This window comes from Polypterus senegalus, chromosome 12 (genome assembly GCF_016835505.1).
Source record: "Polypterus senegalus isolate Bchr_013 chromosome 12, ASM1683550v1, whole genome shotgun sequence".
In the NCBI taxonomy this organism is placed as follows: domain Eukaryota; kingdom Metazoa; phylum Chordata; class Cladistia; order Polypteriformes; family Polypteridae; genus Polypterus; species Polypterus senegalus.
This window is the reverse complement of record NC_053165.1, coordinates 163,434,204-163,459,800: the sequence shown is the minus strand read 5'-3', so window position 1 is coordinate 163,459,800 and position 25,597 is coordinate 163,434,204. Positions and strand designations below refer to the sequence as shown.

Below are 25,597 nucleotides of genomic sequence, written 5' to 3'. Positions count from 1 at the left end.
CAAGGAAGGCGGTTATGAAATGGGCTCAACAGCACATCTCTATCATTTGGTTAAACACGTTAACGTATAATTAAAGCGGAAGAGTGAGATTTATCGTCAGTTTCCATTACAGCCACTTGCTGTGCTATAAAAAGCTTATCTTAGATAAACATGAAAAGTGAATTCACCAATGGAGTGTCAGTGATGCCGTTTCCCGCTGGTAGAAACAGAGCTGGCAATCGGCTCATCAGTAACGCACACACAAAGGCTGATATTGTCTGAAACACTGCAAAGGATGCTGCGCTCATCACAGCCCTTCTGAAAGGTAAAGATCTCGATGCAGATGATCGGCTTCATCTAGCGATGAGAAGATAGCAGACAGGTGCGGTTTCATGTATTTATCTGTTTCATGCTGCAGGATGTTAATACTGCGTTGTGAAACCTTAAAGGCGCCACAGAAGCTCTGCTCTCACATTAACTAGCAAAGCAAAATCCAAAAACTGAAGATCTTCTGCACTGACAGAGCAGAGTGACCTTCAGACAAGTCCAGAGGAGCAGAGCCTGAGCTCCCATCTTTAAACAGCCAAACCCCCATGAGCCGCGGGGGGTTTCAAACCACAAACGGGCAGCACAAGGGAATGAAAATTGAGACATGATTCACATAGGATGGTCAACAATTGGAGAATTCAAGGACTTCCGGAAATGGCTGCTTGGTACCCATGAGGAGACTTCGAATGCGACATCATCAACAACATTTCTGTCTGACAGGATGGGCTCAAAGTGCTTCATAACGCGTCAAAGAAGAGAATTAAGTTAGAATAAAACTGAATCAATAACACACAAATGAAGTCAATACACACCTTTTTAAATAGGTTCATCAATTAATGGAAACTTACATATCAATTCAGTTTGTTAGTCTGCTAATGATGATGAGGTCAGATGGTCAGAAAAAAGAACAAAAGAAACAAACAAAAAAATAAACACAATCTGCAGGGTTCAAAACCAAAAGACCCCCTGGCTGGCCACACTGGACATTCAAGACCTCATATAAATGAACTTACGGCCCTCCTTACTGTTGTTTGGGCTTCATCTTAGCGGATTCGATACAGTGGGCCGCATGGACAGCTGGGGTAGCTGCTTTCATTGTGACATCACAGTCAGCTGCACAGGACTTTGATCATCTGGCGGTGGCACAGAATGTCACTGTCACGATTTAGGAGGAAAATTGATGTTTTGTAGCCTTTTCCTTTAAGAGAAGCCACATTGTGTACCGTTGTCAGGGTCACGACCCACGTTTTTATGGACAGGGTCTCTAGGGTCGTGAACTTAATCCAATCAGCAATCGGCATGAAAGGTCAGCAATCTGCGGATCTAATGAGAAGTCAAGCAAAATGACCTCTTCTATTGGCTAACTGAAGAGATTACAACATGCAACATGCAAGCTTACAAGGCAACTCAGGCCCTTCTTCAGGCAGGAAAGTTTCCTCCAAAGCTTGTGTGTTGTAATCACCTTAGTTAGTCAATAGAAGGGGCATCTGGCTGAACTTCTCACCACATCCATAATGGCTAACAGGGAACAACACCCTAGTACTACCAATCTGCGGGTAAAAGTCTGAATTTCATTTTAACTTATTGTATGTCTACTCTTCTCGTATTGCTTGGTTTTCAACTTCTTGACGGTTATTGGGGTTGGCTCATTTGGTTTATTTTTATTTTATTTTGCCTTTTGTCTGCTTCTCCCGGTTTACTCACAAAATTAGTTATCTGTTTTCCTGTTGAGTTAGGACAGCCACCACAGAAGAACTGGAAAAGAAAAAAGACATAAGTACAGATGAAACAAAGCAGAAACTAAACCAAAGTAAAATAAACTAAAATATATAATTATAATAATGGAAATATAATGACAAACAGAAGATATTAAGTACGAATAAAACAAACCTGACGACTTCTAATACTTAGGCTTAAATACAGTTTGGAATGCATTAACCATCTATCATTATATAGTGCCTTTCACATCTATCTATCTATCTATCTATCTATCTATCTATCTATCTATCTATCTATCTATCTATCTATCTATCTATTATAGAGTTCCTTCTTATCAGGTATATAGTGCCTTTCATATCTAACTATCTTTCTATCCGTTATATTTGTATATATGTTTTGTTTCTTTTGTTTCTTTTTCTAACTTCCTGTATATCTGAAGTAGAAAAAACGGTGAATTTGGGGAAACCAACCAGACTGCAGTGTCGGGGGCTATGAAAATGAAAGTGGAGCTGAAGAGGAACTTCAAAAAGCAATGCCATTGACACACAGTACATACATGACCGAGGAGCACCATATTAGGCAGTCAGCAAAATTGTGAAAGGCTCACAGCGACTTCTCTTTGAAATGTTTAAAGGAAAGCAGAAATCTCACACTTAAAGGGGCTTTTTGATAGACACTATATAGAGCATTTCAGAAATGAATAAAGATACTAAGTAATACAAAACTATTCACCTGACTATTCTGCAGTTTGATATCTATCTATCTATCTATCTATCTATCTATCTATCTATCTATCTATCTATTATATAGTGCCTTTCACATCTATCTATCTATCTATCTATCTATCTATCTATCTATCTATCTATCTATCTATCTATCTATCTATCTATCTATCTATCTAGCTAGCTATCTATTATATAGTGCCTTTCATACCCACCTCTACAATGGCACTCTTTCGATGTGACTGATGTGTTTATTCGATTTACTCATCTTGAAGTTGTGCAGATTGCTCAGTGTTGTTCTTTGGAGGGCCCCTCACACACACACACACACACACACACGTGTCCAGTGTATGTAGTCCATGACTCTCTCCCAGTTCAGCCCGTCCTCCTGCTGTGTCTTCTCCAGCCTGACTTCATTGTATGATCTCCTGATCAGATGAGAGCTCTGATTTTGTCTGACGGTTCTTCATGTCTCGTCTGCCGTGTAATTTTCACTTCACTGTCATTTTATTAATTTCCGTTCACTCAGCTCTCGACGAGGAATGTTTAGATGTTTTTGAAAGCAGGTCACTTCCAGATGGTTAGGTGACACAGAAGTGCCTTGTGGCCAATGTGGCTATCATGGTGTGATAAAAAGAGGACTCAGGTTTGCAAATCAGTTGAGGGCACTGCAAGCAGAAACAATGACATGAACAGGAAGCTCAGAGTCTTCAGAGCACTGTGAGGGCTTCGGCTCTGCCCCTCTTGTCAAAGGGTGACGTTTCTTCAGCCTCAGACTCCCCCTCTGTGGCCCCCACTGGACACCCCTGCTCAGGGCCTTGTTCATTTCATTCTGTCTGGTGTTGGAAGTGTTGACAGACGTGAATAAAGACGCCTCCACATTCAGTCTACTGTTAGAAACATAAAGGTTGTCACCCAGGGATGATGTCACTTTGCAACGGATGAATTCTGACCAGCAGGACTGTATATGTGGCTTTGTGCCAGTACTGTGTGGGCGAGAAGAGTAGAGATGACAGGCTGGATTTGCCTCGTGGGACAGCAGCTTTAGCACAATACTCTGTGTGAATGGAACATTGACCAGGCAGCCAGGAAAGAAGGTCGAGAGTCTGCATAATCTTATGGGTCAGAACTCTCCAGGACGATGACAAACATCATCAACATGTGTACAACATCTGGCCATAGGAGTGGTGCGTCCACTGATGAGTTGGAGGCTGTGGGGGTGCGAGCAGTAAAGGTGGTGATTCAGGCCCCCAGATGACTAACATATGTCTGAGGTGTGACAACGCCTTGTGGACAAGAAAACGAAAAGCAAAGCAACAGCCGAGCAGTAGAGGAACAACTGCCAGACACCGATAGATAAATAGATATGAAAGGCACTATATATTAGATAGATAGATAGATAGATAGATAGAAGATATGCACTATATAATAGATAGATAGATAGATAGATAGATGAATAGGATAGATAGATAGATAGATAGATAGATAGATAGATATGAAAGGCACTATATAATAGATAGATAGATAGATAGACTCATATCAAAGGCACTATATTATCAATAGATAGATAGATAGATAGACACCATACTGCACAATAGTATATCTACTGTATAACCAATGGAGTTGCATTTTTTGGTTTTTTGGTAACGACATTGGCCCCCAACACTGTCTTTTGTTTTTGTAGTCCACCCCATGGTGTTGCAGCAGTGATCATCTTATTAAGCGTCACTTTAAGCAGGACAGAAGATTCCACCCATCCATCCATCCACCAAGTCTTTTCTGAGCAGGATCATAGAGGTCTAGAGCCTAACCCAGCAAGCATAGGACACAAGGCAGGAAATGTGCCAGAGCATCACATGGTGAATAAACTCTCTCACACACACACACACACATGCCCGTGGGCCAGTTTAGTCTTGCCAATCCAGTTAACTTGCATGACATGGAGGAAACCTACGCCAACATGGGGAGAACATGGAAACTCCATGCAGGGAGGACCCAGGGATGTGAACCTCGGTCTGCTTACTATTACTGCCCCCACCGTGCTGTCCACAAAAGAGTCCAGTGCATCAAGCCACTCCTAACTTATTTTAGTAAATTTTAAATTACTTTATTACAGAACGTAAACAAAATAACCAGTTTAGTACACTTTTCATTTTGGCCCGTGCACACTGTGAAGTCTGTGTCTTAAGTTTGGGGCCAGGCCAGTTTTGCCTTTTAGGGCCCTGATGAAGCCTTGAGGTCTAGTTCTAAATGAAAGCCTCATTTTGTGTTTTGTGAGCCAGGCAAGTGTTCATCTTCTTCCTCCGCTCTTCATCCCCCTCGACTCTCACTTCAGCTGGAGGGAGGACCTAGAAGTGCTTTTAGGGGACTACCCAACTCAACTACCTCTTACGTACCCCCCTCTTGCCCTGCGGTCCTCATTGCAGAGCTCCCTCTTGTTACCTTGAGTGTCTCTTTATGCTAAACTGACCAGACAGTCCCAGTTTTAGGCATTGCATTCTGGAATTGACCATAATGTCCTGGTTTTCATGTTTTTAATTAGTTGAAACTTCAAGCCCCTCTGCTTTTCAATTTAATGTAGTCTATCACCATCACTGAGGTAGCAAGTTGTGTCCCATTTGGGAACAATGAACACCTGGTCAGCCTTCTTTATCCTGACCTTCGACTATATGGACACTTGTCCATCATACACAGAGACACATATCAGGTAACATGACTCCCTTCTGTCACCTAATAGGGTGGTGGACGCACCCCAGTTCCCCAGATTTACATTTGTGCTAATGGAGTGTGGTGTTCAGTACCGCCCACCATGACTGAAAATGGTGCCAGTGTATGTGCCACATGGGCCTTCTGCCATTGCAGTTGCAGTCACGGTGTATTGGCACATATTGTGACTTTGCTGTTCTTGACGTGTTTGAAGTCAGGTGGTTCCTCCCTGCTGCTCTCTATTTGTTCAGATGGCCGCATCAATGTCAGGCACCCTGGGGTCTGGCCTGATCATGAATAGACGCGGTAAGGTTTTAATGTTCGCAGAGATGTGGTTATTTCCTCAAAGAGTTTTTTTAAATATATTTACTTATTTATAACCTATTTGTAGAAAACCACAGTTGACACCAAGCCACATTAGTGTAGCAAGTCAGAAAAAGCCTCGGTGACGCAGCAGCTCAGCATGAGAGGCCGACCTCTGGCTTGTTCAAGTTAACGATAACTAAATACTGAAACAAGAAAAAAGCCAAAAGCTAAAGGTGTCCATAACATTTATGAGCATCGGGACCTTTAGAGGGTGGCACGGTGGCATTGTGGGGAGCACTGCTATCCCAGGTTTGAGTCCCATGCCCAGACGTTGTCCTCGTGTAGTTTGCGTGTTCTCTCTATTCCTCTGTAGGCTTTCTTCCAGGTATGCTGGTTTTCGTCCAACATTCCTAAAAATGTTCTTCCCGTTGTCCATGTATGTCAGGTTAGAGGATTTTAAGTTTGGATTTTTGGCCTCCTAGGCCTCTTGCTTTGTGTTACAGATTAGTATTGGGACTGTGGACTAAACATATTGTTTTGTGAAGGCTTTTTATAACACAATCGACATTTTACTCTTCTACTTCTGTGTTCATTGTTTTTTTCAATCTGGATATTTAATTTTAGGCATTTTGAATTTCATTACTCCTTTTTTGAATTTTGGATACGTTTTCTGGTTTAGTTTAATTAAATGAGTTAAATTTGAAGTGAAAGCTCTGCTATGTTTCACTCCAGCTTAGGTTTACGTTCTTTATCTTTTGTTTTTTTTAAAGCTATTTGTGTTTATATCATTTTTGTTTGTATTTTCACCTCCCTGGCCATTCTTATGTCTGTTTTGTTCCTTTTTGATTCCTTTACTTAGGCCGTTTAGTTCTTATATTAGTCATTGCACTTTTTTTTATGTCCCATGTGTTTTGTGGGTGGTCTCCCAAGAAGCAGGCCCACTCGCCCATCACCGTAAGTCACTGCTCTCAGTCCTATACAGACTGAAGTAAACCCACAGTCCCCTGCGGTTCATTGTGAATGTGCTTGTGGTGTGGTGAGTTTATTCTGTGCAGATGTTTTGTGGCCTTTTGTTCTGTTTTGTTTTTACTCCACCTCTTGGATCTCCTATTGTTCACTTTTGGGATCGCCTTTTGAAGCTGTTGCCATCTTTGTCTTTGTGCTCCTTGGAGCTTAGTTTTGTTAAGAGAGCATTTGTAAAAATAAATCTTTTCATTTTATAAAAATTCTTCATTGCCCTTATATAACTTAACTGGGTTTTGCCTTGCCTGGCCAGGACACCTTTATTATGGAAGGACTGGGAGAGAAGCAATACCTTCCCCAGCACATGAGGCTAGGCCCCCTTCTGGACTGCATTGGGACTTAGAAGCTCAAACCTACCACCAGAGGGCGTCTGGACAGTATCAGAGCCCTGGAATGCAGCACTTCCGCCACACTCGGACTTGCTGCCAGAAGAGGATCCGGGTGCCCATGCAGCACTTCCGCCACACCCGTTAATGGAAGAGCACCCGGAGCACTATACAATGCAATATAAAAGAGGCCACCTCATTCCGTTCAAGGAGCCAGAGTCGGGACGAGGAAGATGAAGCTTACGAGGAGAGGGGTGAAGGCAGCAGAGGAGAAAGAAGAGTGAAGAAGAGAGGAAAGAAGAAGAAAGAAGGGACTGGTGGTGATTTGGGTGCTGTGTGCCGGACAAGGAAAAGAAATAAAAAGCGTGTGTGCTTTGGGACTTCTGTGGTCTGTCTGTCTGTGTTGAGACATTATCCACAGATGGTTTAACTCCCTCTACTGGGACTTTTGAGTAATTGCTCAGGACTTTGTGATTAGGAACTCTCAAGTTCATAACAATTGTAATGTTTATGTTCTGTATCTATGGAGTGTGGAAGCTGGCCCGGACACAGACAGGCGGACACCGATGGTTCACCAACCAACACACGTTTAATCATATTTTACAATATTTACAGTGCACACAGCCCAGTACCCCGTACCAATCACCATTAAAGTCCAGGCCCCTCCATAATGCCTTTAACTCTTCTCAGGTGCCTCCTGATAACCTGCTGCCAGCCCTCCCAGGTGTGGCGGAAGTGCCGGCTGTGCACCTGGAAGCACTTTGGGTGTGCCTGGTCTTCTTTCCCCTAGCACTTCCGCGATGTGCTGGAAGTGCTGAGGGCCAGAGTTCTACAGGCATCAGGGTGCCCCCTGGCGGTGACCACGGGTCCTTATAGGGTTGAGCTTCTAAGCTCCGTTCCTGTGGTCCCCAAAGCCACCAGGGTGGTCTCCCCAATTTGTGGTCTGGAGGAGGCGAAAGCCCTTCTCCGGTCATTCTGGGCATCCCGGTTGGGTACCACCCCCAGCCGCTTGCCACAGTAGTTTAGCAAGTTCTCCGGTGTTCCTTGTATTTTGTGGGTCAGGACCACCCTGGCATCACTGCTAAGGAGGCATCCCCAGCTTTTAAAGGCAGGCTGATCTGCCAGGAAGAATGGAATAAACTACCCAAATTAAGGGGTGCCAAGCTTGTAGTGTCATGCCCCCAAAAGTGAGCTGAAGCTGGAATTGCTGCCAGAGGAGCTTCTGCAAAGTAGTGAAGTAAGGGTCTGTAAATGTCAAGGAATGACAGATTTCAACTTTTAATTTTGAAAACACCTTCAGGCCTTTCTCTTGTGACTTTGTTATTATGGGATATTAAGGATGAATTGGTGGGTCTTTTTATAGGTCTCACCTGTTTGTGCTCATAACTGAAGGAAGGCATAGTGGGAAGTAAGGGGGAGCGAGAACACACAGCCTGAGAGAAGCGATGACAAGGATGGAAACCATGAGAAGCACACCAAGCGTGAGGGTGAAAGGGAAGTGGCTTTGATATTTTGAGCATTTCTTTGGGGAAGTCGCTTTCCTCTCTGCACAGAGTCTGATGATGGAAAAAGTGGAGGGGAGCTGGGGAACTGGGACATTCATCTGTGGATGTGACTTTTGGAGGAGGAAGGAGGGCATTAAGTCTAAAGAGCAAAATAAATTTATAATGGAAAAACAGAACAAATGTAATGTTAAACGATTAGAAAAGTTGTGATGAGAAAGGAGCATTCCGCCTGACCGGCTGACCGATGTCTAAAATAACATGACGTCGACTCCTGGAGGTCCCGAAGGCCATTCCATCCACCACAAAACTTGGTCACTTATTCCACGTGTCTGTGGACTTTCTAACATTTGTGTGAAATTTGCTGTGACAAGTCTGTATAAAGGCACCCCATGTCCTGCCTTGTGCCCTATGTTGGCTGGGATGGGCTACAACAGACCCCCACGACCCTGTTCAGGACAAGGTGGGTTAGAAAATGACTGACTGAGTAAAGTCTGTATGTGTGCCGCCATGTTTTAAAGTTGAAAAGCTGGGACCCTCTGTTCTAATCCCCTTCATAATTTTGAACACTTCAGTCGTGTTGTAACGGCCGACCCAATTGTCCGGACCGCCGACTACACCACCAAGACCCGTGGCCGGGCAACCTGAGGGATCGTTAGACTAGATAAAGCCGTACTTCTTCCAAAACACTTCCCCAATTGACGATCAAAAAGGCAAACAGTATGTAAAATAATAAAGTGAATATATATTTATAAAAAGAAATGAAACAAACTGCAAACAATGTACATTGTAAGAAACGTCCAGTAGCTTGACCAGGCCAGAATGCCCCTGAGAAGGAAGGATGGGGGAAGGCAGCTTTTCAAGGACACTGACCCAGGACGCTTGATGGCAGCAGTGCCCCGGATTCCCGTAGGGCACTATGGGACATGCAGTTTGGCAACACATCCCTGCTGGGTACTGTGGGTGCCGCCAGGGGTTGCTGTGGGGAGATGGTGGGAGAATAAATTCTCACCTAACCAGGATGTAGACTATATAAACGAGACAATGTTATAAAAGACGCGACTCAGCACAGAGCACATTTAAGACGTCCCCATTCACGTTGCACCACCACAATGTCACCTCTTAATCTCCTTGTTCCTTAAATTAAAATGTCATCCCCGTCAATCTCTGCTCATAGCTCAGACCTTTCAGTCCTTCATCAGTCTGGTTTGTCTCCTCTGGACGTTCTCTAGCCCTGTCATGTCTTTGTGTGACTCCCCGGATGCCTGCAGCCTTGGACTCCTTGGGACATCGATAGGGCTGGACAATCCAGAAATCTGGTTGGTCTGCAATCCCAATAGTGTTCATAGCAAAGTGTGGTACAAAAAAATAAAAAGATAAGATAAAATCAGGAATAAACCCAAAGCCAGAGTCGGTCCTACCATTCCTGCTCTCTCGTCCCACCCTGCTCACCCCTCAGGCCTGCTCAGACACCAACGAATTCAGTCCTTGATGGACTCTCATCCCAGTCACCTTCGTCAGTTCCCATCGGGACACACAGAGCCCCATGTCCTGTCACCATCCCTCATCGTGTACAGAGTGACCCTTGGAGTTCTCCACCTGTTTCTGCTCAACCAACCCCTGTAGCGCCGCTCCTCCACGGGGCACCCTGACCGCTTGGCCTCCTTCAGGTTTGCTCCAGCTCCATCCCAGTTCTGCACTCTCCATGTCTTTGATTCGATTTCCTCCCTCATCTTACTCTTTTCTTTCATTCCTCCCATTTCTCCTCCTCTGAACTCTTATATCGTTGCACTAAATGATCCATGGAGCCCCAATGAGGGATCGCTGAGCCGATTTGACTTCTACAAGTAAATACTTCATGAGTCCATTTTCCCATAAGGTGTTCCTCAGCCGCTTATCACTCCTGCACACAACTACACTCTCGATGTCTGAGCCGTGTGATTTTTAAACCTGTCTGCATCAGCTCTGGTGGGCCACAGAGCCCCAATCTGCTTCACCACACTTTGTATAAAATATGGAGACCAAAACTGCACACAGCACTCCAGGTGAGACCCCACTAAAGCATCAGAAGGCTTCAGCATCGGCTCCATTGACCCTACACAGCAGGGCTCCATATCACCTCAACATCCAAAAAGCCTTCTCAAACATTTCTGTACACTGCAGTGGATTCATACTGTACCGAGACCCGCACACTTTCCTGTGTTGTACATTTTGTGGAGGCCAGGGGGCGCTCCAGCCGCCCCAACCCCAACACAGAGAGGCAGAGACACGAGTTCCAGCACCGCGCACGTTGATCTACAAGTGGGGCAGCGCTTTTCACTTGCACCCCACGGCAGCTCAGTACAACAGAGCCCCAAATACGCCGACTCTTTTCTTTCTCTCCTTTCTGCCTCTACTCCTCCTCCTCTTCATCCCTCTTTAAATGGAGTGAGGCGGCTCCTTGTATATCACACCTGGGAGTGCTCCAGGTGGCTCATCAGGGTTAACTGGTGGGGTGCAAACCCAAAGTAGGGTCCTACAGCACCTCCTGGGAGCCCCCTTGGAACCCAACATACAGCGCTACAGCACAATCCACAGTCCTTTCTTCCTTTTCCCAGTCTTTCCACCTTCACTCCTCCTCCAGCAAGCTTCATCCATCTTCCCCCACCCGACTCTGGCACCCTGAATGGAGTGAGGCGGCTCCTTTTCTGCTGGTCCTGGAAGTGTTCCAGGTGGCTTATTAATAGGACTTGGAGTCACCGCCCAAAGTAGGGCTGTACAGCTCCCCCTGGCGGCACCCATGGAACCCTACTCCAACTCCCAGCATGCACTGTGGGAATCCAAGATGCCACATTCTGTCCAGAAGGGCTGCCCTCTGGTGTCCTGGGGAATGTCGTGCCTTAAGGATGCTCTCTACGCGGTCATTCCATCCAGCTGGCATCCCGGTTGGGTAATAGCCATGGCCACCTGTCACAATTTCATTTGAAATAGACACATTTAAAATTTTTGCCCATCAGTCTCTCCTCAGTAACCCATAATGACAAAGTACTGAGCATGTGAGTTCAGAAAGGTCTGCTAATGTGTTAAGAATCAAAAACTGAAATCCCTCCGTCCTAGAAGTATTCAGACCTGTTTGCTGTGGCCCTCCCCAAATTGTGCTTAGGTGCACCCTGTTGGCTTTATTTCTCCTTGAGATGTTTCTAGAACTTGACTGGAGTCCTGATGTGGCCCACTGAACTGACTGGACCTCATTTTGAAAGGTGCACATGGAAGGTCCCACAATTCACATTGCAAGTCAGCAGAAAAAGCCAAACCATGAAGTCCAAGGAACTCTCTGTAGACTCTCTGTAACCAAATGGTGGTGAGGGGGGTGTAAAGCTTTGAGGGTTCACAGGAGCACCTCAGCCTCAGGAATCGTCAAATGGAAGAAGTTTGGAAGCACCAGGACTCCCTCTAGAGCTGCCAAAACTGAGTATCTGGGCAAATACTCAGAGGGATGACCGAGAACCAAATGGTCACTCTGACAGAGCTTCAGAAGTCCTCCACCGAGAGGCCTTTATAATAAAGAGTGGATGGATGGATGGAAGCAAAAGACACTTAAAGAACTCTGAGAGCAGAAAGATAAAATATTCTGTGGTCTACTGAGCTGAAATCTGAGCTGTTTGGTCAGAAAGAACTCCAAGCAGCAGGTCTGGAGAAGACCAAGCACGGCTGATCACCAGCCAAATAAGAAACTGATGGTGAAGTATGGTGGTGACAGCATCATGATACGGGAATGGAGGGACATCGAGGCTGGTTGGACATGAGGGAAGGATGAATTTGGCCAAATACAGAGAGATCCTTGAAGAACACCTGCTCAGTCATGCAGACCACCTCAGAGTGGGGTGATGGTTTAATGACCCGAAGCACACGGTCAAGACAACGCTGGAATGGCACCAGGTGATCCGGTCTAATGCAGCTTCAGAGGATCAGCCAGGAAGAACGGGATAAAGCTTAAACTTCCTCAAATCCAGAAGACTCAAAGCTGGTGCCAGAGTGGCTTCTGCAAAGTACTGAAAGGAGGGTCTGACTTCTTCTACTAATAAGAGTCTTCAGGTTTGGATTGTAAATAAATTCACAAGTCTTTCTAGTCACATGTTGTCACTTTGTCACTACGGGTTATTGAGTGTAAAATGAGGGACAGGTCGCCATACTTTCTGAATGCACTGCGTTTCACAGTTTGTTCATATCAGCACAAATTCAATGGCAAAAGATTGCTGTGCAATAAAATTATTTATATGCTGCTATAATGTGACGGAGCTGAGGTGATTTTAAACGCAACACTCGAAAAACACTCGCATGACGTAACATCTACTGCACCTCAGACACCCTGACTAGAGCAGCAAATATGTCAGGCCCAAACTTCATAACCCAGGAAGTGTAAGTGTTGTGTAACAAATTAAAGCAACTCCTATCTAATCATCGAGTCGTAACATAAGAAAAATATGAGACGCTGACTCACCGATCTTATTACAGCAACCCAGCGGGGCTCAGACCTCCACAGCCAAGAGACGTCCACCCCTGGCTTGACCCACCGGCACTCGCCTCTTCTTCTTGCCTAATCATCTTCTGCTTTTTGACTTCTGTTATCTGTTACTCCACTTTCAACAACAGCAACAACAAAAAGGAATGTCTAGTAAATATCACAGTTTTGAGAAACACTAGAAAAGCAAATTATTAATCTAAAACACATGATCTACAGGAACATCAACGTAATCAGAGAATTCAGTCAAACAACGAAGGGAGTCTGAGGTTTTAGAAAGTCTGTGCGTGTGAGAAAGAGAGAATTGCTGTTTCATTTACACTGAGCCTTTGGTCATCAGGAAAGACAAAGTGAAACGAATGAATAGGAAAACAAAATCAAAACAATTAAAAACGAATGAATAGGAAAACAAAATCAAAGCAATTAAATACACTTAAAGATAGATAGATAGATAGATAGATAGATAGATAGATAGATAGATAGATAGATAGATAGATAGATAGATAGATAGATAGATAGATGACTTTGGTTGGTATGTCGATTTATTTGTAAATGTCTACTCTTTTGTTTTACGTATTTCACATTCCGTTTTATTAGATGCATTATGCACTTCATTTATCTGTATACACTTGGTTATTGGGAGATATACACACATGAATATCACTGTACATGCGGGGTTGTTTGATAAGTTTCGTCAGTTTCTATGTGAAGGTGTCACCGTTCGTTTGGTGACATCACGGGTGTCCCTCTTCAAATGAGGTCAGGCTGCCAGAAGCGGCGCGGTGTTTGAGTTCAACAGACGCTTGAAGAGATTTTTTTTCTTCCAAATGCCGGTGTTTAACTTGCCTTTTCACCTGACTTATCCGAAGACCCTCGTAACTTTATTTAAGTTGTCTGATAACATCGACGCCTTCACGTCCATCTTAAGCGGCTCTTCCTCGCTCCTCTTTCTCAGTTTCACAAGGCTTCCATTAAACCGCAGTAACCTGCCCCGAAGCTCCTATTCAGAAGTGAAACTCCTCCGAATCCTCTCGAGACATTGCGGCTCATGTAGAGCGGAGCGCAGCCGTCAGCCTCCACACTCCGAAGTTTCGCAGCTGCTGCTACTGCGTGTCCTGCTACTCGGTGGCGCCGCGCCAGGAAGCCTTTCACTCACTGCGACTACAAGGAAGACAAGCGGGAGGCGTCCGAGCGGCAGTCAGCGTGGACAGTGAGAACCTGAGCAGACGCCGACGAACCGGAGCCCTTGGTACTTCAGTCAGAGGTAAGGGGGCGCGGGCTTCATTCGGCATCGCTGGCGTGTTGAAAGAGTTAAGAGTAGCGAAGCGAACACCGAGTCAGATGAGACGAGCCCGCTATCTGCTATCGAGGATACGACAAGTCGCGGAGGCAGAGGTGATGAAGATGCGCTGCGCTTACCAGAATAACGAACGACACGTCCAAGAGGACACACGAGACCCCAGTGCTGCTTCACAGCTTTGTTTTTTTTTTGCTAACTTTGTTTAGGCACATCGCAGTCTTTCGATTTTGGGAAGTTAACGATCAAGCAATTAGTGATATATGCCAAACTTTAAACAAAATAAATAAATAAATAAATTAGAGGAGCTAGTAAGTTAGAAGTGTCAGCGCTACACGGGCTAAGGCTTTGGTGGTCGGTTCAGTTGTCGCGTGTTTGTGAGACCGGAGTCTTCCCTTGCAGCGTTTAGTGAACGTTTGTCAGCAATCAGCCATGCTGGCACGCTGACCCTTCATGGGGTACGCCATTGGTCTCCCGACTTACTTCACTTGCCAGTCCTCGGGGGTCTGGCGTAGACCCCACGGAGATACGGGAAGAACGTGTCCATTTCACGAGAGCCACCAGCCTGTTCCATAATCACGCAACTTGCACAGAGCAGTTACTTATTCGGCGTAGACAGCCAGACAGAATATTCTGAGCGTAGACATGAATGTGCGTCAATTAAACGGATCCATTATTTGAAAAAAAAAATCAATGTTTCACATTTTGGACCTGAACAGATAAAAGGGAGGTACATCAAGTTGGGTCAAGTTCATTTTCATCGTTTTGCGACAAGGCAGGTGCCTTTGTTAAATGGCAGTTCAGTTTTGCCCCACTCAGTGGCAAACCTGGCACACTCCTGTCATATCTAACAAGTAAGATGTACACTGAAAAAAGTATAACATTGATGTTGTTCATTCAATGTAAATTTTCTCATTCAAGCCACTTAAGACTAGTCATTCAGTGGTGCAGCTTGAAATATTTGGTTTCAGATCTCATTTAAAGTAAAAAAAAAAAATGTTTGTACCAAATTAAGTCATGGTGGAGGGAATAAACGTAAAAATCCTATTTCATTTAACATATATATATATATATATATATATATATATATATATATATATATATATATATATATATATATATATATATATATATATATATATATATATATATATATATATATATATATATATAGGTTGTTCATGTGCTGTGTTTAAAGGGCCGTTTGTATATTCTTTCGGTCGAACTTTCCAGTTTGATGGCTTTCCAACTGCCAAAAAAGAAGTACAACTTAAAAAATAGATTTAGTTCACTAAAAAAAACAAGTGAATTACACCCAATCACTCTAAATGATTTGCCTCAATTTAAAAATTGTGGGATCAATAAGCTAAAAAGAATTATTTTGGTTCAGACTGAAAATATTAGGTGTGAATTGAATCATCACATTTTTTTTCAGTGTACCCTGATGCTCAATGGACGCTGTAAAGCGTTACATGATGAGTTGGGCAGCCTTCCTTTTCATGGCTGTGTGACAAGACAGATGCTGTTGCACTGTAAAAAATAATGCGTTCAAATTACTTTAAAAATAAGGCAACAAATTACAAGCAATATTTTTGACTAGATTTAATATACTGCACTATTGAGTAAACTTAATTTATTAATTAACTCAAATTTACCCAAAATAAATGAGTTTGATTAAATTAAGTAGTGGCAAAAATGGTTTCATTTTACTCCGATTTCATTTGAATTACAGTACTCAAAAAAAGCGAGTATGCAACGCTGGACAGTAATGACTGTATTACAAATAAATGCTAAAAATCCATATATCTTTATTTATTTGAACATACACAGATAGTCACAACAATGGAGTTATATTTTAAAGGAAAATTAAATCAAATGTCTGAGGATAATTTTTACTGAATTACTGACATTCAAATGTCAATGAACATTTTCTTTTCTTTTTTTAAACTTTCTTCAAAAAGTACAGTATATCTCAATCAAATGATGTCCCAAGAATGAGTGGGAAACGGGAAATAAACGTAGAGAGTGAAAGAGTGAAGTCCTGCAGCAGGTGCCGCTCTTCAAACACGTCCTGCATTTTCGCCAACATATCCTCTTACATGTAAATGAATGGCCGTCTTTTCACTACTTTTCATTATCCGATAGCGAAAATCCTGAAATAAAATAGGACATATGAAATCAAACATCGCTAAATAAATCACAATCTTAAAAATTAACCAGAAAATACATGGCCTCTGTAGAACACGAATTAAATAAGAGGTCAAATAATACCGTGACGGTTAGACAAACGTCTTTTTACGTTGTAGTTTAGGACAAACGCCATATCGTTCTCAAACTAATCTCAAAGTGTCATTTTCTTTTTCTGTGTAAAATAAAAGTTTTAAACGATAAAAAAATCATATGAACATACGTAACTATCCGAGAAATGTGCTTGCTTTTAAAAGCAAGCCAACGAGGTACGTTGTTAGAAAGACGATGCCTTGCCCGCCATGCTTCCCACACGAAGGGAAAGGTTTCGTGAAAACAACAAATGCTTACGTCTGTAACTATATGAGATGAAATACTAGTTATTATTCATTACGGAATGAATCTGCTTTATACTTACACATTCGTAGTAAAATAGTTCTTATTGTGGATAAACGTCACAGCTGATTGTGTTGTTGTAAAGACCAAGAAATCGATGTGAGAGGAAGTGACGTGTCATTAAATTTAACTTAACTTAAATGTGTTCAATTCACAGTATAGTTTTTTTACTTAGAATAAGTTATAAAAAATGTTTACATTTTAAGAAAAATAATAAGTTAACATTATTCTTAATTTTTTTATTGAATTAGAATCAAATAGTCAAGAATAAGGGTAAACCCCATTTTTATTAATTAATGTAATGATTATTTTGCGTATAGTTAGCTATCCATCCGTCCATTTTCCAACCCGTCTTGGGCAGGGTGCCAACCCACCGCAGGACACACACACACACACACACCCAGCACACACTGGGGCCAATTTAGAATCGCCAGTCCACCTAACCTGCATGTCTTTGGACTGTGGGAGGAAACCCACGCAGACGTGAGGAGAACATGCATTTTTATTATTTTTCACACATGCAAGATTTATTTTTTACAGTGTATGCCAAAATTGAGTTTTGCCTAATTTAGGGTACCCGGGTCAAACTGACTGGCAAAGCTGGTCATCTGATGAAAGGGATTACCTGGGATGTTTAGTGGGCATTGTGGAGGATTACATGACATTGGGATCCCCAAGTTTTGGGGAAAGACAGCAGTTGAACTTTGCCTGAACCAGCGTGGGTACCTGCATGGGTCAGACTGACTGGCAAATCTTTCGCACTCCCTTATAGCTAATGAAGAGATTTCATTGGGTTGTTGGACTGGCACTGAACCACTCTCATTTTCAGAGCAATGTAAACACCTTTGTTAAATTGTACTTGAGTTTCATTGGCCCAGTGTGGTTACGTGGGTCAGACTGACTGGTAGACTTGGCATACTGTCATTCTAATGAAGGAGATTAACTGTGATGTTTAATGGGCATTGAAAGGGTTAAATGGCATCCAGCCACCTCAGTTGTCACGGTTTTGAGAAAAGTAAGATGAGGTTTGCACAAACCAATGAGTGTACCCTGTGGCTCAGATTGACTGGTAAAGTTGGCACATTCCTATTCTCTGTCTAATGACTGGGATTAACTTTGATATTTAACGGGCACTGAGGGTTTTGCAGCATTTTGCCACCCTTATTTTCATAGTTATGTGACAAGACAGATGCCTTGGCATATCTTGGCATATCCAATGAAGAGGTTTCAAAGTGATGATCAGTTGCCATTGTTAAAGGTTAAATGGCACTGGACCACCCTAATTTTAATAGGTTTGTGACAAGATGGGTACCCTTTTAAAATTACAGTTTAATTGTTCCCTACTGAATATGGTTACATGGGTCATATTGACTGGCAAAGGTGGCACACTGTCATCCAATGAATGGGATTTATTTGATATCTAATTGGCATGGATAGATGAAAGTTAAAGAAGAGAAGTACACAAATACTGGCATCCGGTCAGGGTTTGTTCCTGCCAAGTGCTTTATGCTTTGCAGGATAGGCTCCAACTTCCCTGAAACTGCTCAGGATAAAGTGGGTTTAGAAAACAGACAGATGAGTGGATAAACATGGAAATAAATAAGTAAATACTGTAAAGGATTACATGGAATTAGGCTTGTCTAGTTTTGGAAAAAAGATAGATGCCTTTGTTAAATTGCAGTTAAACTTTGCCTGACCCAATGAGGGTACATGGGTCAATAAATAAATAAAAGTACTGCGAAATATGACAATAAATAAATAATAAAATGAAGTGCAAGCGTCAATGTGAGAGGGCGGGCTCTAATCAGTACTGCTTGTGTTTTGATTGGTGAATCGGTGGACAAATGCGCTCTGCTTGCCTTGGGAATCCTGCGGCCGGTGCGCATGCTCAAAGTTATGACTATGCCTGTCGGATAGGCGAGCAAGAAAAAACGGACGGCACGGACGGCTCGTCAGTCAAAATAATTTGAACTCCAAAAACTAAGCATCCGGGGCGACTGATCTACCCTAACTACAAATACTAACTAAAGTTAGCGGGGGTGGAGCACAGTTGTCTATAAGTCCCTAAGGGTACGAGCCGTCCGTGCCGTCCGTTTAGTACACAAGTACCGAAAAAATCTTTACTGTGTAAACCGGCGACTTTAATTCAAGAAACCCCGAATTCATCATCGGGGGGCGAATCTGAAGTGTTTTCACGGAATGTGGTAACGGATGGCCGAAGGTTTGTTAATTCATCAGTCAAAATGCAGAATAATCGCTCGAACCCTCCCTGTCATCTCTATTGAGTGAAAATGTCAATTTTTGTGTTTCGTGCGGTGTCACTGAAGTAAATAAATGAAGAAATAATTAAATTAATACTTACAGAAATCAGCAGTTTTGGGACACGTTTAATTATTCATACTTACATTTAATGTTATTCTATATTTATTTTCACAATTCATAATATTTTGATTTGTTTACTTCGCTTATTTAAATGTTCCTCCATTTTAAGGGTTGTAACATTCTCCGCACTCGGTCGTTAATCTAACTCGGGACTTCCACAGCAAAATGAACTCAAAAATAAGTAGTACCGTCGTGAGGGGTCGCTGTTTCAGCGGTTTATTTTGTGCAGATTCTCCTGACTTGACTTTTGTTTTGTAGTTTTTTATATATTTATACTCCCCAAAGGGGGAGGGAGAACATAACCCCGTGCCTCCCACACCCAACCCCAAAGCTATGATCAAGAGTGCCGAAATCCCATGGGGCTATGACGTTATGATCAGTTTAAAACACACCGCCAGGAGGGTTAAGACGCGGACAAGGGGGCTAGGACACCAAAAACATGGAATCCAAGAAAGGCCCCTCAATAAACGTGTAGATGTGGATAAAAGGAAAGAGCGGACGCCGCGTTAATAGTGCCGATTTGACAGCTCAGAGGAGCTACGCGCGACCTTGCGCTCCAATTTGAAAGTTCATCTCCATTTGCACTCACAGAGCCACTTGCAGCAGCGAGGGCTTTGCGGTCACCGTGTGGTCAAACAAAGCGGAGTTCCTGTCCCAGGGGACACTCCGTTCTAGTGAAAGAGGAATTAAGGGTCATTACTCAAATGGTAGCAACTTCTTCATTAAGTTCGCCGTTTTTTGACAACGAGCATCTAACGCGTTGTTCTCGATCGGTTTGGCAATAACGTAAATGATTAGTACGAGACGTTCAAGGAAAGGTGATGTGCGAGTAAACACGCAAGGCGACACACTCGAACTTACTGTGTTACAAGCGGATTAAAAGTGCGTGGCATGAGCATTCAAAAATGAAAGGAAACGAATGATGATGAATGCACACATATATATGATATCATTCATTCAAAAAAAACAAAGTAAAAGCAAATGTCATTTTCCATTCATATCGATGCATCTTCCATACCTGCTTATCTAAGGCAGGGCCACAGGAGGCTGGAGCCTACCCAGCTTACCAGTCATGGGACGCAAGGCAGGAACAACACGAGGACAGGGCGTCAGTCCATCGGAGGCGACTAGACAGATAGATAGATAGATAGATGTGAAAGGTGCTATATAATAGATAGATAGATAGATGTGAAAGGTGCTATATAAGAGATAGATAGATAGATAGATCATCTATTTTTTTATTTTTTCAAATTAAACATTTAAATTTCTTCTGACGGTTTTAACCAAGGCAACTTACGGCTTTCTTCTCTTCTATAGTGGGGCTCTGAGGTGAGCACGCTGAATTAAACACAGCCGTTGCATCAATCCGTTTTTTCTTTTATCGATTCTTTAATGATTTATGTTACTCATGTGTTTTAACTTTCGATATTTTCACATAGCGTGACATTGTGAATCCCACCGTATCCAGGGCCACTGTCTATCCCGGCAGCACAGCGCGCAAGGCAGGAAACAAAGCGGCTGCCACTCAAGGACACGCACGCGCACACACACACATACACACGAGTTTGTCGAAACAAAATACAAAACACTTAATAGATTATTATAACATGTTATGACTGGATAAGTGGGCAGCATTGAACAGACTCCTACACTCTTCATTGTTTTGTCGACTTCATTTAGGTGTATTTGCAATTTTTACCCATAATGGTAAAGAGTATGTCTTCAGAAGAATCTGCAACTTTATTGCAAATCAAAACTAAAATCCCTCATTTCTTTACACTCTTAAAAAGTGAAGTGGGCTTGTATTTTTTACTGAAATAAAATAAAATAAAACCTCAGTGAACAGGTATTACGCGTTTTTCTATAGTCACATTGATATAATTCTCATAGATGCACGTTAACACGATTAAATCACGTTGAAAAGAAAGCTAATACATTATTTTCTTTTAATAGAATCGCAATCAACCTCGGAGAATGTTGTCTTTATTCGTCAAAGTTAATATTACTCTTTTTATATACTTGAACGAATTTCGACTAATTTATGTTTTTTTTAATACACTAATAAATCCATTGCTCCTATACCAAAGATTCATTTATTCTTTGCTCCCATACAACAGAATTATAATTACAGCAGAATTATGTTAAAATTACATCATTCATGGCTACTTGAATATACACTCAAACATTAAAAAAATCTGATTTTTTATCTAATTTTATTATACAATAAAAAATCTATGTTCATAATGTTTGTAATGTTTATTAATTACAAAAAGTACATACTGTATGTAAAGAGGTTGACATAAATGCAGTAAATAGAGAGCTGGACTTCAGAAAAAAAAATCCCGACGAGGTTATCCGTGAATATCCGACGCCACCTTATTGTGCCCACCGACCACGTGACGACGTGATGACGAACACTGCATTTTGAGCACTGGCGGGCTCGTGAAACTGCTTTAAAAGGGAGGGGCAGAGAAAGTCAAGAAGCACCAACTTCTGTTGTGTTGTCCATCCCGTCTACCGCTTTATAAAAAACTACCACGACAGAAAATGTGGTAATATGAATATATTAAAAGACAAAAATAAATAAAGCTATTAGATGTACATCTGCGCCACAACAACAACATGGAGTGCCTTTCCAAACTATTATTACATCACAACTACAATTACAAGGGGACCTATCTATCTATCTATCTATCTATCTATCTATCTATCTATCTATCTATCTATCTATCTATCTATCTATCTATCTATCTATCTATCTATCTATCTATCTATCTATCTGTCAGATCAGATCATATCTCTGAGATCCCACCGCTGCCTCCCTAAATGCCTCTCTTTATCCACCTGAGCTCACGGCGCACTTGCAGACAGCACATCTTCACCTCATGAGCGCCTTTTGATTGTCACGTCCCGCTGTGATGCCTTATTTCTGTGATTGTTATGTCATTGGCTTCTCTGTGGTCTCCATTCCTGAGATTTCTGCCTGTTTTAATTGTTGTTGGTCTTAAGCGAGTTTGGTCTGAAATGTCACCCACATCTTGGAGTCTCATGATAAGACGTACAAGTTGGAAGCAGAGCGCAGTAGCACAATTACCATTTTTCGTTTGGGTGTAAATGTTTATATGAAGTCCTTTACTGCTTCATGGAACCCGGTTGTCTAACAGAAGACATTTTGTTCGCTTCATTATATGTTGCTCTGGAGAAGAACTATTAAAAATGCCTTTTATCGTGTTTACCAAAGAGTGAAATAAAAGCCTGAACAGGTGTCCAGATCGACACAAATGTGTTTGATGAAGGCTCGTTTTGTTTCCATGTTTGCTCGGCACACAAAGCTCTTCCTAATCACATCCGAAGCCTCACAAGGCAGGACGTTTTCAAGTGGATCCCTTGCTGGATGCTCTGCCACTAAACCTCTGCTCTGCTTTTTTCTTTTCAGAATGAAGCCAAACAGCACAGCCCAACCCTCCAACTCGGTGGACATTGACAAAGTCATGGACATGGTGCTGGTGGTCCTGTACAGCATCACCATCATCTTGGGCATCACCGGGAATGGCATGGTGATCTGGATCACTGGCTGCAAGGTGAAGAGGGTGGTCAACAATGTCTGGTTCCTCAACTTGGCCGTGGCCGATTTTATCTTCTGCCTCAGCCGCACCATCTCTCTCGCCAAAAACCTGTTTTATGACTACTGGCCCTTCGGGGAGTTCCTGTGCAAATTCAACGGGTTCTTCAAGTATGCCAACATGTTTTGCAGTGTCTTCTTACTGGCCGTCATCAGCCTGGACCGCTGCATTTCTGTGTTGTACCCCCTGAGTATCAAGGAGTGGCGTACATTGCGTTCCGCCTCCCTCATCAGCCTAGTCGTCTGGGTCTTAGCCGTGAGCTTCAGCCTGCCTTACTTTGTGTTCCGTCAGACCTCTCTGGATCCATCCAATGGGAATCTTACCAAATGTTCTCTGGATATACCGGGGAGTGAGGATGGACGTCGGATCCAGCTTGTCCTCTATGCCCTGAGGTTCCTCTGCGGTTTCATGGTTCCTTTCGTCATCATCACCATCTGTTACATCCTCACAGCTTACAAGCTGAAGCAAACGCGCTCCCCGAAGTACAGCAGGTCCTTGAAGCTCATCGCCGCCCTAGTGGCCGCCTTCTTCTTTTGCTGGGCCCCCTACCACGCTTTCCTGCTTGCCAAGATGGTCAAGAAGAAGTCACCCGTGGTCAGGGTGGGCCTGCCATTATTCAAGGGCCTGGCCTACCTGAACAGCTGCATCAACCCCATCCTGTACTTCTTTATGGGAGTGAACTTTAAGAAAAAGCAGCTGGGCTGGAAGCTCTCATCCATCTTCAAGCGAGTCTTTGTGGACGACTGTGAATATTCTCAACGGACTATGAAGAAAGAGAGCAGCTCTCCGGCTAACACTTTGGAAAACACGGTCATCTAGAGTTTACATTTGTCATCATGGATGGCCACGTGGAATCACGACGACCTGTGGGAGCAATGGCTGGTGTGAATGTGCATCGAGGGGACTGTGGGGATAAACCAGACTGAAGGAGACGTCACACAAAGCCTGATGTTCACAAGCACTTTATTTATTTGTTAAAATTCCGGACAAACTAGATGACTCCGAGAAAAGTGGAGCCATTTGTGCAGAGGCACATCCATTACTGTATAGATTTGATTTGATTAAACCAAGAAGTATTACTCCGTACAAAGGGGAATCGCCGAACACGTTCTAATTATTTGCTCAAAGAAGAAAAAGAAAAAAAAACTTCCCATCAGCCAGCACAAACAGATGGAGATTAATAAAATAAGAAGCGGATTTGAAGGCCATGGTCATGATGAGCAACATCATAATTTACGAGAATACGGCAAAGCTGTTTTCTATTTAAGGCAGTGCCATTTATATCTGTCTGCTTTATATTGCACGGCTTCAATCAGTTGCTCTGCTGTGAAAAAGTGTTTGCTCCCATTCAGAATCATTGTTTGGAATCGGACGTTTAGTGGGGCACTGCCAGACTACTCTGACATTTACGTGACTTTCAGACCCGATCATGTCTGTCCTTCTTTTTGCTTTTGCTAATGAAACATGTACTGTAAGTTCACACACCTCTCACATCACAAAGAATCAATCAAAATGGACTTCTGATGCCTGGAGCATCTTGTGTGGCTTCAGATCGTTGTGATTCTGTTATGAACTGGGAGTCCCAGACACTTAGGGTGAACTCATACTGGCCATTTGGCAATTTGTCTGGAGGTAACCCCCACAAAGCCTTATTTGACCAGTGTGATCGCTCCGTACCAGCCTAACCATACCGTGCCCGAGCACAGTTCAGTGGCATTTGGGAACAGTGTGAGCAATGAATGTGCCCGAGCATGGAAAACAGACACGACGTCAACAATGTGACAAGTCAGATATCGCGATTCTCTGCACTGGCAGTCAGAATGTTCCCAGTTCAAAGTTTGTAAACGCCAAGAGTGACTCTACCCTGTTGGACCCACAACCTGCAGAGAACACTTGAGGGTTGGTGGCAGAATTGGCCCTCCTGCCACCAAAAACAAACCTCCGTCTGTTCCATTCCACCTGAACTAGTGTGGCATGGTGCTGAAGTGTCACCCGTTACATGGCTGCCCTCGGGTCCTAATCTGGGATCCTGAGGTGGTAAGTAGAAGATGCCTGCTCCTAACCGCTCCTCATCTCTCTCACCATTTTTAAAGGAGTATATAAATATGGCCCTGACCAAAAAGCAGGAGGCAGAGCTGGAGGTGGCAGAGTTAAAGATGCTAAGATTTGCATTGGGGGTGATGAGGATGGACAGGATTAGAAATGAGGACATTAGAGGGTCAGTTCAGGTGAGACGGTTGGGAGACAAAGTCAGAGAAGCGAGATTGCGTTGTATTAGGAGAAGGGTGCTATGGATAGAGCTGCCAGGCAAGAGGAAAAGAGGAAGGCCTAAGAGAAGATTTATGGATGTGGTGGGAGAGGACATGCAGGTTATAGGTGTAACAGAACAAGATGACGAGGACAGGATGATATGGAAGAAGATGATCCGCTGTGGCGACCACTAACGGGAGCAGTCAGAAGAAGAAGAAGAAGAAGAACAATAACAACAACATTTATTTCTGTCGCACATTTTCATACAAATAATGTAGCTCAAAGTGCTTTACATGATGAAGAAAGAGAAAAAGACAAAATAAATAAGAATTAGAATTAGGGAACACTAATTAACATAGAATAAAAGTAAGGTCCAATGGCCAGGGAGGACAGAAAAAAAAAAAAAAAAAACTCCAGAAGCCTCGAGAAAAAATAAAATCTGCAGGGGTCCCAGGCCATAAATAAATAAAGAAGATAAATAAGGCATTGTATGTCTGTAATTCTTAAGGTTCATAACTAACTTTTTGTATTATTATTTTGTAATGTTTAAAAAAAAAAAGTTACGTGAAAAGTGCCACCTGCACCTGGGTACATTCAGATCTTCGACCAAAATATAGTATTACTGTATAT

The 25,597-nt window shown here is 42.9% G+C and overlaps 1 protein-coding gene across 1 annotated transcript; it reads left to right on the top strand.

The window, feature by feature from the left end:
* Window positions 1–13,509: 13,509 nt before the first annotated feature.
* Window positions 13,510–24,917, top strand: si:ch211-171h4.6 (chemokine-like receptor 1). The gene is made up of 2 exons (XM_039770606.1): window positions 13,510–14,096; window positions 22,531–24,917. Exon 2 carries the CDS (start codon window positions 22,532–22,534, stop codon window positions 23,534–23,536), a length of 1,005 nt encoding a protein of 334 aa, XP_039626540.1. The 5' UTR covers window positions 13,510–14,096; window position 22,531; the 3' UTR covers window positions 23,537–24,917.
* Window positions 24,918–25,597: the final 680 nt, after the last annotated feature.

What these genes read in the sequence shown, in the direction of transcription:
- si:ch211-171h4.6 (XM_039770606.1), top strand. Translation starts at nt 22,532, where the DNA reads ATGAAGCCAAACAGCACAGCCCAACCCTCCAACTCGGTGGACATTGAC.